Source organism: Apteryx mantelli, chromosome 8, assembly GCF_036417845.1.
Source record: "Apteryx mantelli isolate bAptMan1 chromosome 8, bAptMan1.hap1, whole genome shotgun sequence".
Taxonomy (NCBI): domain Eukaryota; kingdom Metazoa; phylum Chordata; class Aves; order Apterygiformes; family Apterygidae; genus Apteryx; species Apteryx mantelli.
The window spans coordinates 36,403,893-36,424,736 of record NC_089985.1 but is presented as its reverse complement, the minus strand read 5'-3'; the positions used below and the strand labels follow the sequence as shown (position 1 = coordinate 36,424,736).

Sequence of the window (20,844 nt, the reverse complement as noted above, 5' to 3'; positions counted from 1 at the left end):
GGAGTTCAGGATCCTGCGAGGAGGCAGCAGGGCACCAAGTAGGATCGCAACCCTGGACTTCAGGAGAGCAAACTTTGTCCTCTTCAGGGACCTACTTGGAGGAATCCCATGGGTGAGGGCCCTGGAAGGAAGGAGTGTTCAAGAGAGTTGGTTAATATTCAAACATCACTTCCTCCAGGCTCAAGAGCGGTGCATCCCTATGAGTAAGAAGTCAAGCAAAGGAGGCAGGAGACCTGCATGGATGAGCAAGGAGCTCCTGGCAAAACTCAACCAGAAGAAGGAAGTCTACAGAAAGTGGAAAGGGGGACAGGCCACTTGGGATGAATACAGGAATGTTGTCAGAGTATGCAGGGATGCGACGAGGAAGGCTAAGGCCCGTTTGGAATTAAATCTGGCTAGAGATGTCAAGGACAACAAGAAGGGCTTCTTCAAATACATCAGCAGCAAGAGGAAGACTAGGGAAAACGTGGGCCCTTTGCTGAATGGGGTGGGTGCCCTGGTGACGAAGGATGCAGAGAAGGCAGAGTTACTGAATGCCTTCTTTGCTTCAGTCTTTACTGCTCAGGCCAGCCCTCAGGAGCCCCAGACCCTGGAGGCAAGAGAGAAAGTCTGGAGAGAGGAAGACTTTCCCTTGGTGGAGGAGGAGTGGGTTAGAGATCATTTAAGCAAACTTGACACCCACAAATCCATGGGCCCTGATGGGATGCACCCACGAGTGCTGAGGGAGCTGGCGGATGTTATTGCTAAGCCACTCTCCATCATCTTTGAAAGGTCATGGAGAACAGGAGAGGTGCCCGAGGACTGGAAGAAAGCCAATGTCACCCCAGTCTTCAAAAAGGGCAAGAAGGAGGACCCAGGGAACTACAGGCCAGTCAGCCTCACCTCCATCCCTGGAAAGGTGATGGAGCAGCTCATCCTGGAAGCCATCTCCACGCATGTGGAGGAAAAGAAGGTGATCAGGAATAGTCAGCATGGCTTCACCAAGGGGAAATCATGCTTAACCAATCTGATAGCCTTCTATGATGGGATGACTGGCTGGGTAGATGAGGGGAGAGCAGTGGATGTTGTCTACCTAGACTTCAGCAAGGCTTTTGACACTGTCTCCCATAGCATCCTCATAGACAAGCTCAGGAAGTGTGGGTTAGATGAGTGGACAGTGAGGTGGATTGAGAACTGGCTGAATGGCAGAGCTCAGAGAGTTGTGATCAGTGGTACAGAGTCTAGTTGGAGGCCTGTAGCTAGCGGTGTCCCCCAGGGGTCAGTACTGGGTCCAGTCTTGTTCAACTTCTTCATCAATGACCTGGATGAAGGCACAGAGTGCACACTCAGCAAGTTTGCTGATGATACAAAACTGGGAGGAGTGGCCGATACGCCAGAGGGCTGTGCTGCCATTCAGAGAGACTTGGACAGGCTGGAGAGGTGGGCAGAGAGGAACCTCATGAAATTCAACAAAGGGAAGTGCAGGGTCCTGCACCTGGGGAGGAATAACCCCATGCAGCAGTACAGGTTGGGGGTTGACCTGCTGGAAAGCAGCTCTGCTGAGAAGGACCTGGGAGTGCTGGTGGACACCAAGTTAAGTATGAGGCAGCAATGTGCCCTTGTGGCCAAGAAGGCCAATGGTATCCTGGGGTGCATCAGAAAGAGTGTTGCCAGCAGGTCGAGGGAAGTGATTCTCCCCCTCTACTCAGCCCTGGTGAGGCCACATCTGGAGTACTGCGTCCAGTTCTGGGCTCCCCAGTACAAGAGGGATGTGGCACTACTGGAGCAAGTGCAGCGAAGGGCCACAAAGATGATTAGGGGACTGGAGCATCTCTCTTATGAGGAAAGGCTGAGAGAGCTTGGCCTGTTTAGCTTGGAGAAGAGAAGGCTGAGAGGAGATCTTATCAATGTGTATAAGTATCTGAAGGGAGGGTGTCGAGAGGATGGGGCCAGACTCTTTTCAGTGGTGCCGAGCGACAGGACGCGAGGCAATGGGCACAAACTGAAACACAGACACTTCCATCTTAACATGAGGAAAAACTTTTTCACTGTGAGGGTGACAGAGCACTGGAACAGGTTGCCCCGAGAGGTGGTGGAGTCTCCTTCTCTGGAGATATTCAAAATGCGCCTGGATGCAATCCTGTGCAATGTGCTCTAGGTGACCCTGCTTGAGCAGGGGGGTTGGACTAGATGATCTCCAGAGGTCCCTTCCAACCTCAGTGATTCTGTGATTCTGTGATTCTGTGATGTTTCCATAAGAAACAAAGGAGATGACTTGATTACAGATATGTTCGTACCAAAAAAGAGACATGATGTGTTACTGTTGGCTGAACACAAAGGCAAAACTAAGAATGAAATTGTATGAGCTTAGGACCAATTTTGACCAATGCAAAAAAGGAAAATAAAAGATATAAACACTTCTGCACTAATCCAGCTATTTAGTCTAGCTCTATCACATAGTTAAAACCATCTTTCCTTCATTAAATTACTACCAGTATTATCCTTCACATCAGTGTTGCACACTACATTCCTCAGATGAACTGCACTGAAGTGTGTGACTATGTCAAAAAGCTCTCTCAAATACTGTACCTGCTGTGTAAATGACCCTGCCTCACTGCAAGGACAAGCAATAAAACTGATAACCTTACCCAGTCTATGTCCCTAGAAAAGCTTTCTCACAGCCTGATCCTGCTGAGGACACTCGTTTACATTTAAAGGAGAAGGAATAGAGGGTAGTTAAATACCAACCCGCAGAGATCTTTGGTCTTTGACTATGATTATCTTTGCCCTGGGAACAAAAATGAAGATTACTTTATGGTTATTTACTTGTAATTAGAGTCTTTTGAAATGGGCTCTGCAAATTTCTGCTTAGAAAATATACACTGGTTGCAGCTCAGATGATGTAAGCATCTCATGGTTAGTGCTCTTTAATTGGAACAACACTCCCACCCTTTCCACTCCTTTTCTGAGAACACTAGAAGGAGGTTATCAGCGGGGAGGGTACTATCTGCCCTGCTTTATCTTCCCCTCTTTTCCATGGTCAAAATTCCATTAGAACTTTGAAGAAGAAAGTAAATGGAAACCATGAAGATACAGTCTTCCTCTTACAGGGGAGCAATCTTTCATTTTAACATACTCTCCAAATCTATTATGAACACTTCCTCAATAGCCTCCTTCTCCTGCTGAACATATAAACCCAAAAGCTTCCAGAATCTCTTTGCATGACTTTTAAAAACACAAACCCTGGTACCAGAACTGTGAAAAGCTTCCAAGCCACAGTTTATTCCCACTACTGAAATATAAAGACTTGGAAAAAAAATGCATTCCCAGCAAAGCAGCATGTGACAGCAACTACAATAACGTCTGTGCTTAGGACCATTACAGAAAGTCAAGTTGTCCCACAAAGCTTCACACACAGATTTCCATAAGAATTTTTATAGTGCTAAGAAAGTTGGATAATTGCTCATATCTCAGAGCTCTACACATGAATTCCAACAAATAGAAGGGATATGAGGAAGCTACAGAAAGCGCAAACAATAATGCTGATAAGGGAAAGGTAGGTCAAGTAAGCCTGGCTTGCTGACCAACCACAGATCAGACAAATACCTGTCAGTATTAGACATACCTTAAAGCTAAAGTTACAGTGGCATAAATGTCATTAAATTCAAGACACCATGTTTTCTTAGAAACAAATATCCCTATTTAGTGCGATTCCAGCTATCTGCTTCTGCAGTTTGAAGTGCCATGAGTTCTTTCAGCAATGCACAGAAAATTAAGATAGCTCACAAGCACATACAGAGACTACAATAAATATTTGATCCAAGCTGCACCTGTGAATCCTATGACTGAGAAATAATAGTATTTGAAGAAGAATCAATGCTACTGTAATTTTCAGGTTTGACTGAAATCTTAGCTCTTGAGAGAAACTCAGAATCATCAAGAACCTGATCAACTGAAGGCTTGAAATTTGATAGAAATAAACCACCTAATTCAGTCTAAAACCAACACATTAATTACTTACCAGCAAGGTGCTCCATGTGTTAAAATACCTCTAAAACTGGATTCACCAGTTCAGCTCAAAGTCAGTAAGAATTCAAGTGTCAATTTTGGAAAAGATTTCCATTTCACAATTTAGTAATCTGTACTGCAGTAACACTTAAAGTCATCAATTAAGATCAGTCTCTAAGTAAGAAACCATACAGAAAAGAGATTAAGATTCACAATCAATTTACAGAAGGCTCTGAAGAACTAAAGACCTAACTCTGCATGTGGACAGAAACATGCACTGACACCAGAATGGATGAGAGGACCAGACCAGCACACTAAACAAGGTACGAAGACTGTATTCTTACAAGGATCATTAGGCAGAGAACACCCTACCCAAGGGTACATGAAATAGACTGGCTACAACAGGTCCTTAAGATTTCAGTTGGATAGCTAAGGCAGAGGTAATCAAGCCATTCAAACTGTGTAACAGTGGAAAAATGATCTGAGAAACATCCCTGTTACAAATTAAAAAAATCTCAGTAAGTAGTAAATCTAGCAAAGCTTGATTTCCTGTGGATACCTCTATCCTGTTTGGGATTCATTTCTCCACATTGAGAGCATCACTAGAGTCTCCCTAGTTTCAAAAAGTTCATGAAACTTTCCAAAAAATATATTTTTTCAATTTTTACAAACCACAATCAAATTTAGATGAACTGGCCAAATGCAAGAGTTACTGGAGGCATCAACATGGAGGAGAGGAAAACCAGACACATGTGCATGCACAGAAAATATGATTGTGTAAGACGGATTTCCTCACTGGACTGGATAAACAAAGTGCTTACAGCTAAACTTACTCAACAGAAGGGTACAGTCAAGACAATTAGGCATTATATGACCATCACAATCCCTTTGGGGATGGGACACTTACAGACTTTCAGTGAGCACTGATTTTCTGCAAGTTTTCCAAAGCAAAAAAGTTCCAACTGCTTCCTACACATGAAAATATTGCCATACATTTGAAATAACCAAGTGATTTGCAAGTACTCTGTTGAAGGTTTCCCACCACCAGAATCTTAAAGCCAAAATTAGAAATGAAATTAGGAAAAGATAAGATCTCTCTTGGAAGAGCATCATATATAGAATATTCAAGTTGTATTTTGAGGAGTCTTTTAATACAACAGCCTTAAAAGTCAAAAACGCTAACATTTTTCTATTTAAAATGTGATTTATTTCTGTTTAAGAAGTATTCTTTCTTCCAATATCTCTTTAAATTCAAAATTCTAATTCTGTTTACTGTAACTGAGCACACAGTAAAAGTCCCACTTATTAAAAAAAAAAGGGGAATAGCATTGGTTTTCTTATAGATAACAGTTGAAAAAGAATCAAGTACCTGATCCTTGAAAGAAAATTCATTTTCATCTATCTTCTGAATCTCTTCCCAAATTCTGTGAGTGAAAAATATGTATGCATTACCCTGAAACATTTCTTAAGAGATGAATAACAGAACACTTCTTGGCACAATACTAAATATTTGAGTCAAAAAGTAACATATTTCTCTCTTTCTCATGCTGTCATGAGGGGAAAAAGCAGTTCAATAGAACCATAACTCCTTTCATTTTGAAAGCTCAAAATAATGAAGACTTTTCAGACAAATCTAATGAGTCCTACAACTTACTAGCCTCCTTCCTTTTTTTCAGATAAGGAGCCGTTAAACTATTAAATGGCAGAGATAATGGCAGAGAGAAAACTTGCAATTCCAGCTCCATGTTACCCACCCCTGCCTGACTGGAAATACTTGCGCTCACTCTCAGACTAAGGCACATAGAGGAATCTTTAACAATTCCCTTAGAAACGAAATTTTTGATTATTACTTTGGGTTTCCAAATGAGGGATCTTTTACAGAAAATGTTATCAAAATACAGAAGAACATCCTCTTTCAGATGCAGCTATGCCAGCTGAAAAGATTACTGCTCTCAGACCATCTCAAGTCACTGGAGGTTCTCCCTTCTTTTTTTTTTTTTTTTTTTTTTGTATCAAGCTACTTGCCCCGGACTCTCCTTTTCACATTTAATCAAAATGAGTTAGATTAGCAAAAGCCCTTTCTTTAAACTGTGAAGGCTAACCAGTTCCCTTTTGGCTGATAAAGTTGAGAGAACACTAACATTACAAATTCAGTCAGGGTGGAAGATGAACTCCAGCAGAGGAGCAGAAGGTGAAACAAAAGTAGTAACTTCTTCAGCTGGCATAGCTGTAGCTGAAAGAGGACATGAGGACAAATCCTTAATATTTAGATCATACACATGGAAGTAGGCTAGGATAGGCACATGTAGGATTGCAGTCTCCGTTAATCTTTTTTTCTACTGTTCTTAGGATAAAGGACTGGATACAAGAATTACCTTTTATCTGGACCTACTTTCTGCAACATTTTCAGATACTGGAATACAACATGTACAACCTGGAGATAGAAACAGGTAAGCTTATTTTGAAATCTTGACATGGCAAAATGACAAGATATCCAAACTACAATGAAATTTACCTCATAGAAACGCTCATAACCTTCACCAGTCAAAGTAATAGAAATGCTGAAGATAGAGTAACTGGAGTTCTGTTCAAAACCTGTCTCAGCATTTCCTCCAGATAATGCAACAGCCCAAAACCTATTGAAGAGATAAATCCAGTATTAATTACTCCAGTTAAAAACTTCCCTGAAGTATGATCTCATTGTTGAAGTTTATCTTGGTTCAGTGAAAGCTGCTTTGAAATTTAATCCAAATTGATTAATCCAGAGAGATGGTTCTCTCTACAATGTCAAATTCTCTGAAACTAAAAAATTGCAAGGCAGGTGTCCTCCCAGAATATATTTAGCATATCAAAATATTAAATACAGATTTTTCATTTAGAACAAGAGCAACATATGAACTACACCCTAGGAGACTTGGAAAGTCTTCATGTTTTTATTCTTGTTTTTAGAATAAAGACATATACAATACCTTATCAGAGTGTTTAGCATCATTTAAATCACATTATAAGAATAACATTTAAAAGGAAGAACAGACATTGCTTAAAACTTGGCAAATCATATTATTTTCCCCACTGCACACTTTAAAAAGAAACAAATACATACTTTTTCCTAAGAAAAAAAAGAATGCTGCCTTTGCCTTCATGTCCTACCAGCCAGGAGATATAGTGTAGTGGTTTTACCCTAAAAAATAAAAATGTAATACTTTTAATGCTAAGAGAAAAAATTCTTAACTGGATTAGGAATTAGAAAAATCAAATAATAGATAACAGGACTTTTCTTTTCATAAGAAGATGCTACAAACTATAACTCTCTCTTCACATAACAGTGAAACTGCAATACTATAAAGATGACAGTTTCTCTATTTCAAAATATAAAAGAAATTCTGATAGTATATAATGACTGTATTGAAAAATTAATGAGATTTCCAAGTTAACCATGACATTTAGTGAGCCCATAGAATCCTGATATGTTGTTTTATCTCTCATTACAGAATCATCATGTCCAGCAGTTTACATAAGATCAAAACAAAGCATTAGGGCCCAAAAAACAGGATTTAAAAACACTTAAGATTCTAAGCCAAAAAGCACGAGGTAAAAAGTTTGTCAACAATCAGCTAATCCCAGAAGCACATAAACTTTCTAAGCATCTTCTGTTTTGACTGTTGGTGCCTGCAATTCTGTTCACACACTGCTAAATAGTCAGAGCAGCTTAATGCTCAGAGACCCACCAGGACTGAGAAACCAGAGGGAGCTTAAGTCCCCACAAGTGACTTAACAGGTATAAGCATGCCTAATACATGTATCAGCAGCTTTTGCTGGGGTAGGGCAGGGACTGACATACACAGAGGAAGAGCAGGTAAGAGCAGAATGTTTCAGTCTCCTCTCTCTAGCATATTTCTAATTAATTACCATATAAACTGCATAACTCTCCATGGAGCACGAACTAGAACCAACATCATCTTGCTCCGGGATGACTCTCAGCCAACAAAGTAATCCCCTACCTATGTATTATACTGATACCTCACTGTAGTTTTTTCCCCCAGGTACAGTGACTCCACTTCCACAGGAAACACAGACAATATACCCTTCTCAGCTTACATGGCCATTAGGGTACTCTCCCAGGATTCGGAAGCTCTGAGCTTTAATCGCCCCAGCCTGGAGAGGAAACAGGTCTCCCAACTGCTGGGGAAAGCACTCTAAACAAAGGGTATTATGTGAAACATAGGCAAGCATCCTCTTCCTGTCACATTTTGAAAGGAATGAGCACTTCACTTCTGTTTGAAAGCATACTTCTAGTGCCAGTCTTCATTAATGGTTTCCATGCTCTAGATTCTCACTTGCTGTCTCAATTCAGGTACCTAAGTTCCAGAGGGCTAAGATTTCAGACACACATTTCTGCTTAGAAGTTCCTGGTCTGTGTTAGTCTGGGTAAAAGTTCTTTGGATCTCCTTTCTGAGGAGTCTGACTCTTCTCTGACACTGCACAGAGAATCTAGACCCCCAACTCTGGTTCTGAATACCACTGAAGGTAAATTAGTTGCCTATAGTGCAGGTGTCAAACTGTGCATTTGTAGGCACCAAGTCCTTTATTAGATCTAGTTCTTAGGGTTTCTTAATACCGATTTAAATGGAAATGTCTTCATTATACTTCAGAAAAGAATAAAAAGAAACTAGCAACCTTTTTAAAGGTGACTAACACCCAACATAATCCTGGGTTCAAAAAAATCCTACGGATTTTCTCTTTTGTCCAAAGATAAAGTGCAGAAAGATAACTGAATCATAGATTAAAAAGTGTAACCCCCATACGGTACGCAACAAAATATAAACATCCAAATCAATCCCATGTCTCCTCAGAGATCCTACAACACACAAGTATCAGGTCATGGCCTGTACAGTGAAGAGCATTAAAAGGGAGATATTATGTCTATAAGATGTTATATCTATTATGTCAGCATTGAGGTATTATTCCTAATACTGTATATCATTTTGTACACCATTCTAAAAGAATCAAAAAGCACAAAATTTATTTCCTGAAATTATTCTTTTTTGTGGTATTAGCATGAGATGAGGTCTTGATCATTTACTGGATTCTCTACACATACTGTTTCATAAATAGCATGAAATCAAAATATAATGTAAATTAATGATAATTACATAATTAATGTAATGATAATCTACACATCATTTTACCTGTAATTTCTCTCTTGTGGGGGCAGTGCCCAAGTGATATGCAACAGATGGATGTTTCTGACTGGAATAACTGCAAAAGAAGTTTATTCATTAAAAATAGAAATACATTATTATTTCCAATCATTTTAAGTTCAAGAACCATCTGTGGGCAAGATACTTTGTTTGATGCAGAAAAAAACATCTGCATATGCACTTGCATATGTGGAAATACATAAAAATATACACGCTAATTCATTAAGGTGCCATCCAGCACTCTAAACCATTGTCAGTAAGGGACAGCTTATGCACCATCACAGTGGTGTAACTGGATAACTTCATCCTGTGCCTTCAATTCCTCTCAGTCCCAGGATTTTTAAATTTTCATGTTATTCTGAGGAATAGGAGTGAAGTGTGCATACAAACATATCAAGACGAACTTCCAGGTGATTTTTTTTCTGTTTGAGTGACAGTCCAGATGCATTTTCACATCACAGATCTCTAAACAACATCTCCAACATATAAAGGTTACCTAGAGGAAATGTGATGATCTTTGATTTACAAGAGGAACATTTGGCACAAATTATTTTGCATGAGTTCTGCACAGTATGGATAACTAGTACATAAACAGGCAGAAGGAACTCCCATGGCTGTCTGAGCGAGCTCCTCAACCAAGAAGAGAAGCATCTGTTATCACCCTCTTTGGAGCTGGATAAGACTGGAAAGGCAGATATATGATTAGTCTTGCCATCAACATCAGAAAGATAAGACTTAAATGCAAAGGTAGTTCAGAGTTATGCTTCAACAGGAAACATAGGGAGCCTGGCACAGGATGCGGTATGTACATCCTGCCATATGTCCTCATATTCTGAAAGAAGTACTCACATTTCTGTTAGAATGAACCTTTAAAGAATGCAGAAGCTCTCCAAGCATTTGGAAGCCATTTGGGGGAAATAGGTTTTTAAGAGAGACTGAAATCAAAACATCTCCTATGAACTCAAAGCTCAACACAAAGTTTTAGTGATACTTCAGCACATTCAATGTGAGTTACAGCATGTCAAAGAGCTACAAATGGTCTAAAGGAAACTAGTCATCTGCTTCCAGCATCCACCTTTTTCTAGGCAATCACTAAAGTACTTATTTCTGTTTAAGGCAGCTGGCTGAATGACCAAATGATAGAAACTTCTGGTCACAATAATCCTGACCAACCACAAATCAAAAACAATTTTCTGTGAGAGGGTCAAATCACTTTTTTATGAGATCTATATGCTGAAAAATAACTCCCTCACTCCTGGAAGAGAATTAGTTTACGACAGCCAGTATCATCATTTTCATCTCAATTTGGGTTTCCATCTTCCTATTTTCTTTTTTATCACTTTGAAAAATTGCCAGTGACATGAAATAGAACCAGTCTGATGGATCTTAGGGACAGAAGAGTCGTTATGCACAACAAAGCAGGCTCTTGCAAAAGGTGACCAAGAAGTCTTTGAGATCAGGGAAAGTGAACAGGAGAATAGCAGGGCTGAGAATTGTATCACCTAGCTATAAAATTATTGTACTCAAAACCCAGAATCTGAAATTATATGTTCTCAGGCGGTATAGAAAGGACAGTCTTCTGCCAAAAACAGTAGAAAGGGTAGAGGGAATGAAAGACAATGACCTTGCCATACTGCTATGCTTGTAGATGAGAATAAAAGAGGAAAGAGCATTTGTGAGTAAAGATGCACAAGATAGCCTACCAGGTGGCTAATTTGAGGGCCTACTTATCTATTGCTCCTAATAGCTATGAGGTCCCTGAACAAAAGAGAAGGATGAGTCTTGCAAAAGGGTATGTTTACTGATAAAGCAGTCTTTTTCTGGATAAAGAAGAAAAAGGTTCCTATGGCAACCTTGAATCAATTCAGCACATGACCTGTACATAAAACATATCTGCAAGGGCTCTCCTGAAAGCTGAGGTTTTGCCTGCGTATTGCTAGGGATCACTCAAAATTACAACAGGGTTTTACAAATAAGGATTGCAGAGGCAATGGATGGTGCTTCTGCATCCACCAAATCGAAGACTGCTTGAAGGTACAATTATGTACAGAGGAGGAAAGCAATATATATATTTTTGAAAGAAGAAGTCTTCAAAAGGCTGTGGACATTGGAAAATCTGACGCATGCAGGGGACAAGCAAGGCCTGGCAATTAATTGTAAGGAAAGAGAACATGCCGGAGGCCTCTACTTTTTTTAACTAATGAAGCTATATGTTTGGATTTCCTGATCTACTAGATCAGTTTCCTTCATTATAGAATAAAGGAAAAACAAAGAAACAAATATCTGAACCAAAGATGTTGGAAGAGCTAGAGGCAAGCACTAGAAAAAAGAAAAAGCAAAAATGATTAAAGGGTATGGCAGAGACACAGGTAAAAATGTTAAAAAGAAATAATTCAATTCAACCCAATGTTAAAGCATAACAGAGAGCATGAGGTCCACTCAGTGTAGCATGAATATGCCTCTAAAGGTAGAACTAAAAAGTTTCTGGTATAAACACACCCCCCACGGTCTCTCACCTCTGTAAAGCTTGTGAAATTCTGGTGTGTCAAAAGGCTCTGTCAGATGACCAAAACTTGGTTTTGGTAAACCACTTCAAAAATAAAACAAAAAAAAATTAGCACAATGTTTATTGAACTCAAAGGCCACATGGCAGCAAGCAGCAGCTGCTTAGTAGCCCAGTCCTGAAGTAGCATCTTGATAGAACTAGGATGTGACCCAAACCAGAACCTGGACATCCTGATTAAAGAGGTAAAAACATTCAGTATTCCTTTGATTACTTCCACAGACATACAACCGTCTTGTAGACATATCCCTCCGCTATGGAAAGGTTGTGGGCAAAAGGTTAAACAAATACCTTCGCTCCCTGCCACATGGGGAAGCTTCAAACAGTTAAACAGATTTGTTTGAACAAAACCAGCTTCCACAGAAATACATTAATTGAATAAAGTACCTGGCTAATTTCTGACTGAAGAACTTGAAACACGCATTGATGTTAAGACACCTCTTTCTTATTTAAAACCTACATTTTGTGGAAATTGGTTAGCAGGCAATTCACAAAGGCTAACTTCAGTCAAGACACGCCAAACTCTTTCTGTCTCTCAGCAGAAACCAACAGAAACAAGCTCCCACATGTTACAGTCCTTTGTAAATATCTCTGTACAATTTTAAAGTGAGAAATTACACATATCTATTTTTAAATAAGAGCAATTAATATTTTGTGTAAGTTGAAGCCATAATTCTGCCATAAGAAAACACAATATAAATAAGTAATATTTACTTTCTTAATTTATTTACCAAAATAAATTATGAGGAGGATTCATCTGTAGCACCACCCTGTTATTCTTTAAGGCCAGCAATTCTAATACACTGGACTACACATCAACTTCTAGCATTGCCAACATATTAGAACCAAATGGATTCATATGGGGACCGACTTTTCAAAGAGAAAGTAAATCACATGATACACTTGCATTTGCCACAAAATTAATCTATAGAAAAAGCAGTGAATCAAAATTAAGGAGTTAAATGTCATTAAAATTCACACAAAGATTCACGTGAGATATAGGTGATCTTGTCTGAGGACAGAGGGATGAACTAGGCAACTCCTGACAGTCCCTTTCAGCCCTGTTTTCTATGATCCATTGACCTTTCTCTGAACACTCATTTATACATCTGAGCCCAATGCCTGACTTGGGATTTTTTTCTTTTTCTTTTAACATGGATGCCAATATGCTCCATTTTTGTTGACTTAGTCATCTTCAGTAAGTATTGTCTTGTAAGCAAGCATGTATGTTTGCAAAAAATGTCTTTAAATCTATAACCGGCAAGAGTGGCATAGGACAGCAGGGAAAACTCACATCAAAGAGTAGCTCTCTGAGTTAAGAGAAGAAGGTCATTTTACTTGGTGCCAAAATAATAGACATTATTCCTATTTAGCTAAATTTTAAACCAAATGGATATAACTTACCCCTATCATAATTTCAAGATACAGAAGGGAATTTCTTTTCTAAATAGAACATTACAATGCATAGCTTCATATTGAATTAGCATAAAAACCCATGGCCAGTTTGTCTCCAACAGCCACAATAAACTGCCAACTCAGCTATATTTTGATACTAGTTATCTTTTACACAAAGGAGAGGCATATAAATTAACATTTTTCAAAACTAGAATATAATTCTCTTTCCAGCAACTAAAAAAAGTAGCACAAGTATAACAGCGATCTACATGTACAGTCAAAATCCATACCATGGAACACATGAACTGCTATCAAATACATTTTAAAGAAACATTTACAAATTTATTAACATCCAAAGATGAATATTGTCTAATTTAGTCAATGAAAGTAGTTTCTTTGATAAGGATATCAATAAGAATTAAAGCCTCCGTAGCTACAAGGAAAAGCCATTGCATGAAATTCTGCATGTTTAAAATATAGTTTCACAATTTACAGATATGAGAGAAATCAGAAAAGAATCTCACTTATTTGGAATCTGTGAAAAAATTTCTGTCACCCAGTTCTCCAAAGTGTCCAACGTTTCTAGTGAAGAGAAAAAAACGGCAAAAATAACTTTTTCAAGCAAGTTTTCAGGAAAACAAAAATAATTCATAAATCTTGCAACCTTAAAATTAAGATAAATTCAGGATTCAGAGTAGGCTGATTTATCAGAGCTTGCTGCCAGCATTCACCAACAACGGACAGAACTAAATGGTAATATTCAGAGCACATTTATTTGATTTCTCCGGTTTTATCAAGTCCCGTAGGTACCTGTTTCCCCATTGGGAAGGCATTCCCCTCACTGCTTTTAAAAGTGAAAATCACGTAAATTTCATTCCTCTTTAAAATAAAAATAAAAATAAAAATAAAAACCTTGTGAACCAGTATCAGTATCAAGACCATATTCTAGCCCTTTTATCACATCTAAAATAATAAAGTTAAAAATGTTTATATATGTAAATTTTCTTCAGAGACAGAACAATTACTGCTTGGGCATGTTTCAGCTTCTAGCAGATGGAACAGAACTACAATCCACACATTTCTGTCTTTCACAAATATGACCTCAAGCCAATGCATTCAAGTGCAGCATGCCTTTTGATTATAAATGTGTCAAGATAACCCAAAAAACATGGGGGTAGCAATACACTAGCTACTGAATCGCCATCAAACATACAACATTTATTTTAAGACAAGGAAACTAACACCCATGCAGCAAAAAATAGTTTTTCCTCTCACTCAGAATACGCATTCACCATAAAGTACATTAAAATTAGAATACAGAGCTCAGACAGCTGACATCTTCCAGATGAATTTAAATGTGGGATCTCAGGACAACTCATATTCCAGTTTGAACTTCCCTCCAAAATAATAATTTAAACAAGTGCATTAAGCACTTGTATTCCTGAAAAGGCTTATAAAACAACTTAGACAACTATAATAGTCATTTTCTAACAAAAAAATGGTACAAATTCTGAGCTCAAAGTTAAACAAGACATTATTTAAGAACAGCATACAAGGTTTATACTTGGTATTACCTTTAGATTGAACAACTAAGTTCATATAATGAGCAGAGTAATAGCTCTGCCAAAAATCCTTCAGCCTGGTATAAATATCAATGTTACTCTTTTTCGGCCCATGCTTTAATGTCTCTGCATTACCTGTAAATGTTAAGAAAGCATTTAGTTAACTATTTTTGTAGCAGTAGGATATTTCTACTCAAGGGTATACTTTTAGATAATTTGTGCAATGGAAGTTCAGTAAAATCCATAGAAAACCGGGCTGCATAAAGAATGAAGCTGTGAATATTCACGTCCAAAGTTATGAAAAATAATGAAATACAACAAAACTTTTTTCATGTTTATACAGCTACTACTAAGAGTCTGCCTAAACATATCAAACAATGGCCAAGAAATCTGTTATTTTAACTACCATTTTTAACTATAAACAACACTTTGAGATTACTGTAAAACATACCCAAAAAGAACATTCTTTCCTTGTCAATGAATCATTTTGGATACTGTCTATAGACAGTTAAATTGTGAGAGGACTGGAAAAGAACTCAAAAAATTTATTAGAAAGGTGCCATAAGTGACAGAAGGACAAACAGGGGGTTGTATTGTAATGGGAGAGATATGAAGACCTTTCTCTCAATAGCCCAAGCTAACAAGCCCAGCTGGAAAGCCATGACTGTCCCAGTCATTTAGACAGAACTTACCCCAGAAAAACTTTCTCATTGGATGCCCAGGTCTGGCAAGGCTTCCTAGTAGTAGCTCCTGCCTGTTTGCATCAGAGGGCTTTGCTAGCTGGTACTCTGTTAGTTTTAAAGAAATAGAATGGTAGTAGTCATTGGTTTTGAGGCAATATCCCTATAAAAAGTCAATACTATTTAAACAAAGATTCACACAGTACACGGAGTTGCGCTGAAAGTGCATCTTACTGGATACACAGAACACCAGTGAATTGTACTAATATTCTGAAGTCAAATATATCTTCCAGTCAAACCTGGACAGATTCAACATTTTCAGTATTCCTAACTTCAATGTAAAATGCAAGAAGAAAAGTGATTTTAACATTTATTTTAAAATTGACACTCTGCAACATTTATTTATATTTTGTGTAACATCAAAAAAGACCTTTTCCTGTTCCTTTAGTGAACATCTTTAACCTAATGTTATTTCAGTTTGCCAGACTTCTGTCTTGTTTCATTAACAGCTTCTGAGGTGCTTCTGTGGAGTAAGATTGTCTTACTTCAAAACTAACTGTAATTCTAATTTTCTTACACAATTCACTACTGTGCTTAGGAAGCCTGTCTCCCCCTGCAGTGTTACTACCAATCCTTACTGGTCTGCATTGGTTACATTCCACCATTCCCAATGACACATTTTAAGTGCCATTTACACAAAAGTACATACACATAAGGAAGTTCAAACAAATTCAAGGAAGTCATAAAATGCCATTGACCCAAAATTTAACAAGTTACTTCTGAAGTTCTAAAAATAAATGATAAACATACATGGTGAGAGTTCATAGCACTGAATACGACAGCGTACTGGTTAAATACTATACTTAAGAACTTCAGGCTGAGAAGCTCAAGAAAAGTTTACAGACATTTGTGTTACTCTTACCACTGTCAATAGCTTCAATTTCACGGTCAATTGCATCCCTGATCATTAAGGGGTGAATGAAAAACTGTGCCCATCTAAAGCAGAAAGAAAAATGGAAATTTTTTCCTACTGTCTGGTGGAAAGAAACATTGCTTCCAACACAAAGGAGATATTGGCAATGTTATTTGTGCTTGAACAACAGATGAAGCTTTAATATCATAAGACCTAATCATACAATACACAAATCCATAGAAAGACATATTTTATTTTTTGTTCTCCACACAAAACTAAAGATACTCTTCCCTCCTCACCAGACCCCCCTCAACATCCTATGTAAACTTATATTTAAAAGAGATCACAAGAAGATTTCTCAAATATTTCTCCACTGTGTAACGGACAAAAGGAATAAATTAATAATGGCAATAATAGGAAACCCCTAAAACATAAGGAATCCTAAAAACAGCCAGTACTTTATCTGTATTTATACAAATCAAAACCTCCTCAGATTAATCTCAAAATAACATATAATATTGTGGGTCACAACTCCTACTTCAAAGGAGAGCAAGATATGGAAAGAAACATTAGTTTTCTTTCTTACACAGTGTCTTTTGCTTTAGTACAGGGATAGCTAAAGAAGTTCAAGAAAAATACGCCCTTCAATCTGACCAAAACAGGGAAACAGAAATGGCTAAACTCCATTTCTTTAGACAAATATGCACTGCCATAATGTATTTTAATCTAAGAAATGCTTTATTTGATGTGATCAAGTTACCTATCAAGTGCTGCTTTGAAGTATTGTTGCTGAATATCAAAATGGAAGACTGTTCTTTCACAGTCAGTTGAAGCATTGTCACTGCCACCGTGCTTCTTCAGGAACACATCAAACCCATTCTCATCTGGATACTTTAAGCTGCCCATAAATACCACTGAAATGAAAATCAGGATTAGAAATATAATCTAAACATTATGAGTAAGTCTCAGCCCAATTTCCCTTTGTTGTATACCTTTTTTGTTTTGAACTGCTGTAAAAATGTGGTTTAAACATGGAAAATGATACATACTGTGTTCAAGAAAGTGTGCTAACCCAGGCAAATCTTCAGGGTCACAAAAACTGCCAACGGCAACACAAAGAGCAGCAGCAGACTGCAAAATAACACATCATACATTGTTGCAACAACTTGTAAGAAAAACAATATTACTTTATCTGGTAAGCAAATGATCAAATGCAACTACCCGAAGGAATAACTGAAATTCACCCAGAAACAAAGGGAAAAAAATGGTAATTCTATTGTCATGCCAGCAAAATCACTCAACAAAGAGTGAATCTAAAAACAACAGCAGTAGAGGCTCAAAGCTGGGCAAGAAAGATGGGCAATGAACTGCAAAAAAAAAAAAATAGTACAACAATAAGTAGGAGTCTGGAATAGATGATTAAGCTAGTTGTCCGAGCGGGACAAGAGTTCATTACTTCAAAAGTGTTAAATCTGTAACATTAACACATACCAGTTTCTCTGTACTTTCATTTTCCTCTTCCTTTTCTGTTGGTTCTGCCTCTGACTCTTCTTTTCCTGTTAACTCTTCGATTTCCATATCAGAATCACTGGGATCCTCCTCAGCTTTATCATTTTCCTCATCATCCTTGTTATCACAACTTTCCTCATCATCTTCCATGTCTGCTCCTGAGTCACTGCCGTCATCAGTTTCAGTCTCAGACTCGGCACTATCCTCTTCTTCTGAGGATTCTTCCTCCACATTATTCATATCAGAAATGAGTAATGCATGCAAACCATTTTGTAATCTGATATACCTATAAAACCAATTATATGAACAATGTAAATTGTCCTTAAAACATCTAAACCATCAAAGTAGATGTGCAGTATAACTGTTCTAGGCCATCTTCCCCAGCAATGTCACTGAAGATCTGCTAAGCATGAAAGATAACTTGAGAGCAGAAAAACTTACTCTCAAGTTGCTTGGTCAATTGCTTGGTCCTCGTTATCATTTTTTCATAAAGGTTAAGAATCATAATATGTGAGTAGAGTAGATAACAACAGATATAAATGGTCAAGACCGCTACATTAAATTTATGAAAAAGTGCAGTACTTCATCACTCAGCTGAGTTGCACAAATTTAGTTATTAATCTTTATTCATAAATAAATTTTCCCTAGGCTAATAATAATTGCCCCTCAATATCCTCCAGTTCCCCTGGGAACAGAACATAAGAAAAGTAGTCTAACCCAGGCAGAGGGGAAGCAGCTTGACCTACTGCCATGTAGTGAATTACACTGGGAGTCCATTATCAGTTCAAGCATTAACCTTAAGTATTTCACCTCCCTCTCTCTCACTTTTTTTTATTTTCTCACTCTTGGTGAGTCTATGATACATGGTTCTTTACTTATGTGTGCCCAATGAATAGCAAATGGGACATCAAATTTATTTAGTATCTTCAGGTCCAAACAAAAAGTAATTTCCATCAAACACAACAAAAATATAATTTCTTTGCTCCATGATTTTAATACAATGAAATCCTATAAAATATCCAAACTAGCTACTTAATCCTAGTTTATGAGCATCTACATTTAAACATTCATATTTTTCCAAAAGAATAAATAATTTCTGTGAAAACAAATCAACAACCAACCCCAACACTTTTTGGTTTTGACTATGCTAGTGAAAGCTTACAGCTCCTACATAGTCAGAAGGGGAAGCTAGATCACAAGATATGCAAGACTCCTGAAAAACAAACTACAGCCAAATCTGACCTATCAATAGGTGCTTTGGTCAGTTTATGATGAATACTGTCCAGACATGGACACCTGGGGCTTGTCTCTACATAGAATTAATTGAGATCAAAAGGTTTTATTTGATTATTTACACAACACCATGCCAAAGACTATGTTATTTCCACATACAGCTTAGATCTGGAAGCATTTCATCTGTTTTTTACACAGTTCAAAATAATAAATATTGCCTGACTTGATCTCACTGCAAGCAGAGCCAGCTTCAATATCCCTGCATTAACTGCCTGCACCTGGGAAGTACTGCAGCAGCACCTAAATGAGATCAACTCAAGTTCATCAATATAAAAGCCATTTTCAATACTACTGCAGTACAAAATTCTTTCCCCCATTCAGTGTTCTAAATGAAAAGTGTTCTTGCTAATGATCATCACAAGAGATACCCTATTTTTTAATTATTCTTTCAGAAGGGAATATTTTACAACAGGGCATGTCTCTGGCTATTTCCTTCCTCTCAGCAGTTCCCCAAAGAACAAAAAGGTAGACAATGATACTGGTCTATTTACTCTCAAACTTCAGGCCATCACTGGAGGTGCTCACTAAGTAACCAAGCAGTAGTTATAAAGAGGCACAGTGGTGCACTAGTAGCCCACAGAACAGCTCTATCAAGCTACTGCCTTTGCCCAAAGGAGATATGAAACTGCAGCTACGAGAGCAAAAATTCAAGAGACTACTTGACCATTTACACAGACAGCAAAACAAGAGCCTACCATGTTAAAAAACGGACAAAGTGAGAGGCACATCTCCCAAACTTAGCCACAGAGAAGCTGCAGCTCAAAACGGAAAAACCCCAAATTGTTACCAACATCCTATTCACACCGAATCGAGATGCCATTTCAGGTAACTTGGTATCAAGTATTCAAAGTGTAGTGACAGCTGTAAATGTAGAGAACCAAAAAGATCATTACACTGCTGCAGATTGGTTTTTGATTAGACAGATCGATGAGACTTTTAAAGAGATCACTACTGAGCCTAAAACAATAAGAAAATAATAGAGCACCCTGTGAATAATTTCTGTGCGCTTCACTTATCTGTAGAAGTCATGATGAAGAGGGGAGGACGATTTAGTTTTGCTTTGCAATTCTATAACTATTACAACAGTATTTGCACTACATGTAGTACTGAATACTTATTAATTAAAATTAAAAAAGAAACTGCATCTTTTACTACTCAAGCTAATATTTTAATGAAGAAAATAGCTTGTGATTTTCAGTGATAGCAGATCAAGCTAAAAATGAGTGTTCCATAAACTTCAGCATGACCTGCAAGCTTCTCATTGAAAGAATACCAGACTAACAGATTAACAGAAGCCACTTTTCCCTTTTTGCAGTTTATCTTCTATACATCAGCTAATTAAAAAGAGGATAGGGCCCCTGCTCCTCTAAGATGACTCTGCTAAAGAAAAAACTACTAGTTCCATCATCCTGTCACTTAAGATCTATGATCCTCCAGGGTTCAGTATCACTCTCAGCTAAAGGACAGGAGGATTATATGAAGAGAACCTGATGAAAAAGTACCCTATGCCTGAAGAGAACAGCCATCTGGAAAGCAAGAGCAGAACAAATATTTGTCACCTACTGGATGCTACAACTGGGTTGAAATGCATTAAGTCATGAGATACCAGCAGGGGACCTCCGTACAGGGACTTCCAATAATGTACCACCATAGAAACCTGCACATTGCTACCTGCTTTTAATAGAAACCCGGACAGGAAAGATTACCATTGGCACCAAACCTTATAGACCTCTAATTTCTA

General features: G+C 38.0%; 1 protein-coding gene across 1 annotated transcript in view; it reads right to left on the bottom strand.

The window, feature by feature from the left end:
* The window catches only part of LOC106491065 (nardilysin-like), a 41,942-nt gene that overhangs the window by 19,568 nt on the left and 1,530 nt on the right, over positions 1 to 20,844 (bottom strand). Inside the window, exons 2-14 of the mRNA XM_013950597.2 lie at positions 17,793 to 18,096; positions 17,351 to 17,432; positions 17,062 to 17,215; positions 16,311 to 16,384; positions 15,401 to 15,496; positions 14,721 to 14,843; positions 13,671 to 13,728; positions 11,705 to 11,778; positions 9,177 to 9,246; positions 7,091 to 7,168; positions 6,503 to 6,623; positions 6,363 to 6,421; positions 5,357 to 5,411 (exon numbers count right to left, since the gene is read on the bottom strand). Of these exons, the coding sequence (XP_013806051.2) occupies positions 5,357 to 5,411; positions 6,363 to 6,421; positions 6,503 to 6,623; positions 7,091 to 7,168; positions 9,177 to 9,246; positions 11,705 to 11,778; positions 13,671 to 13,728; positions 14,721 to 14,843; positions 15,401 to 15,496; positions 16,311 to 16,384; positions 17,062 to 17,215; positions 17,351 to 17,432; positions 17,793 to 18,096 (1,348 nt within the window). The remainder of the gene's footprint in view (positions 1 to 5,356; positions 5,412 to 6,362; positions 6,422 to 6,502; positions 6,624 to 7,090; positions 7,169 to 9,176; positions 9,247 to 11,704; positions 11,779 to 13,670; positions 13,729 to 14,720; positions 14,844 to 15,400; positions 15,497 to 16,310; positions 16,385 to 17,061; positions 17,216 to 17,350; positions 17,433 to 17,792; positions 18,097 to 20,844) is intronic.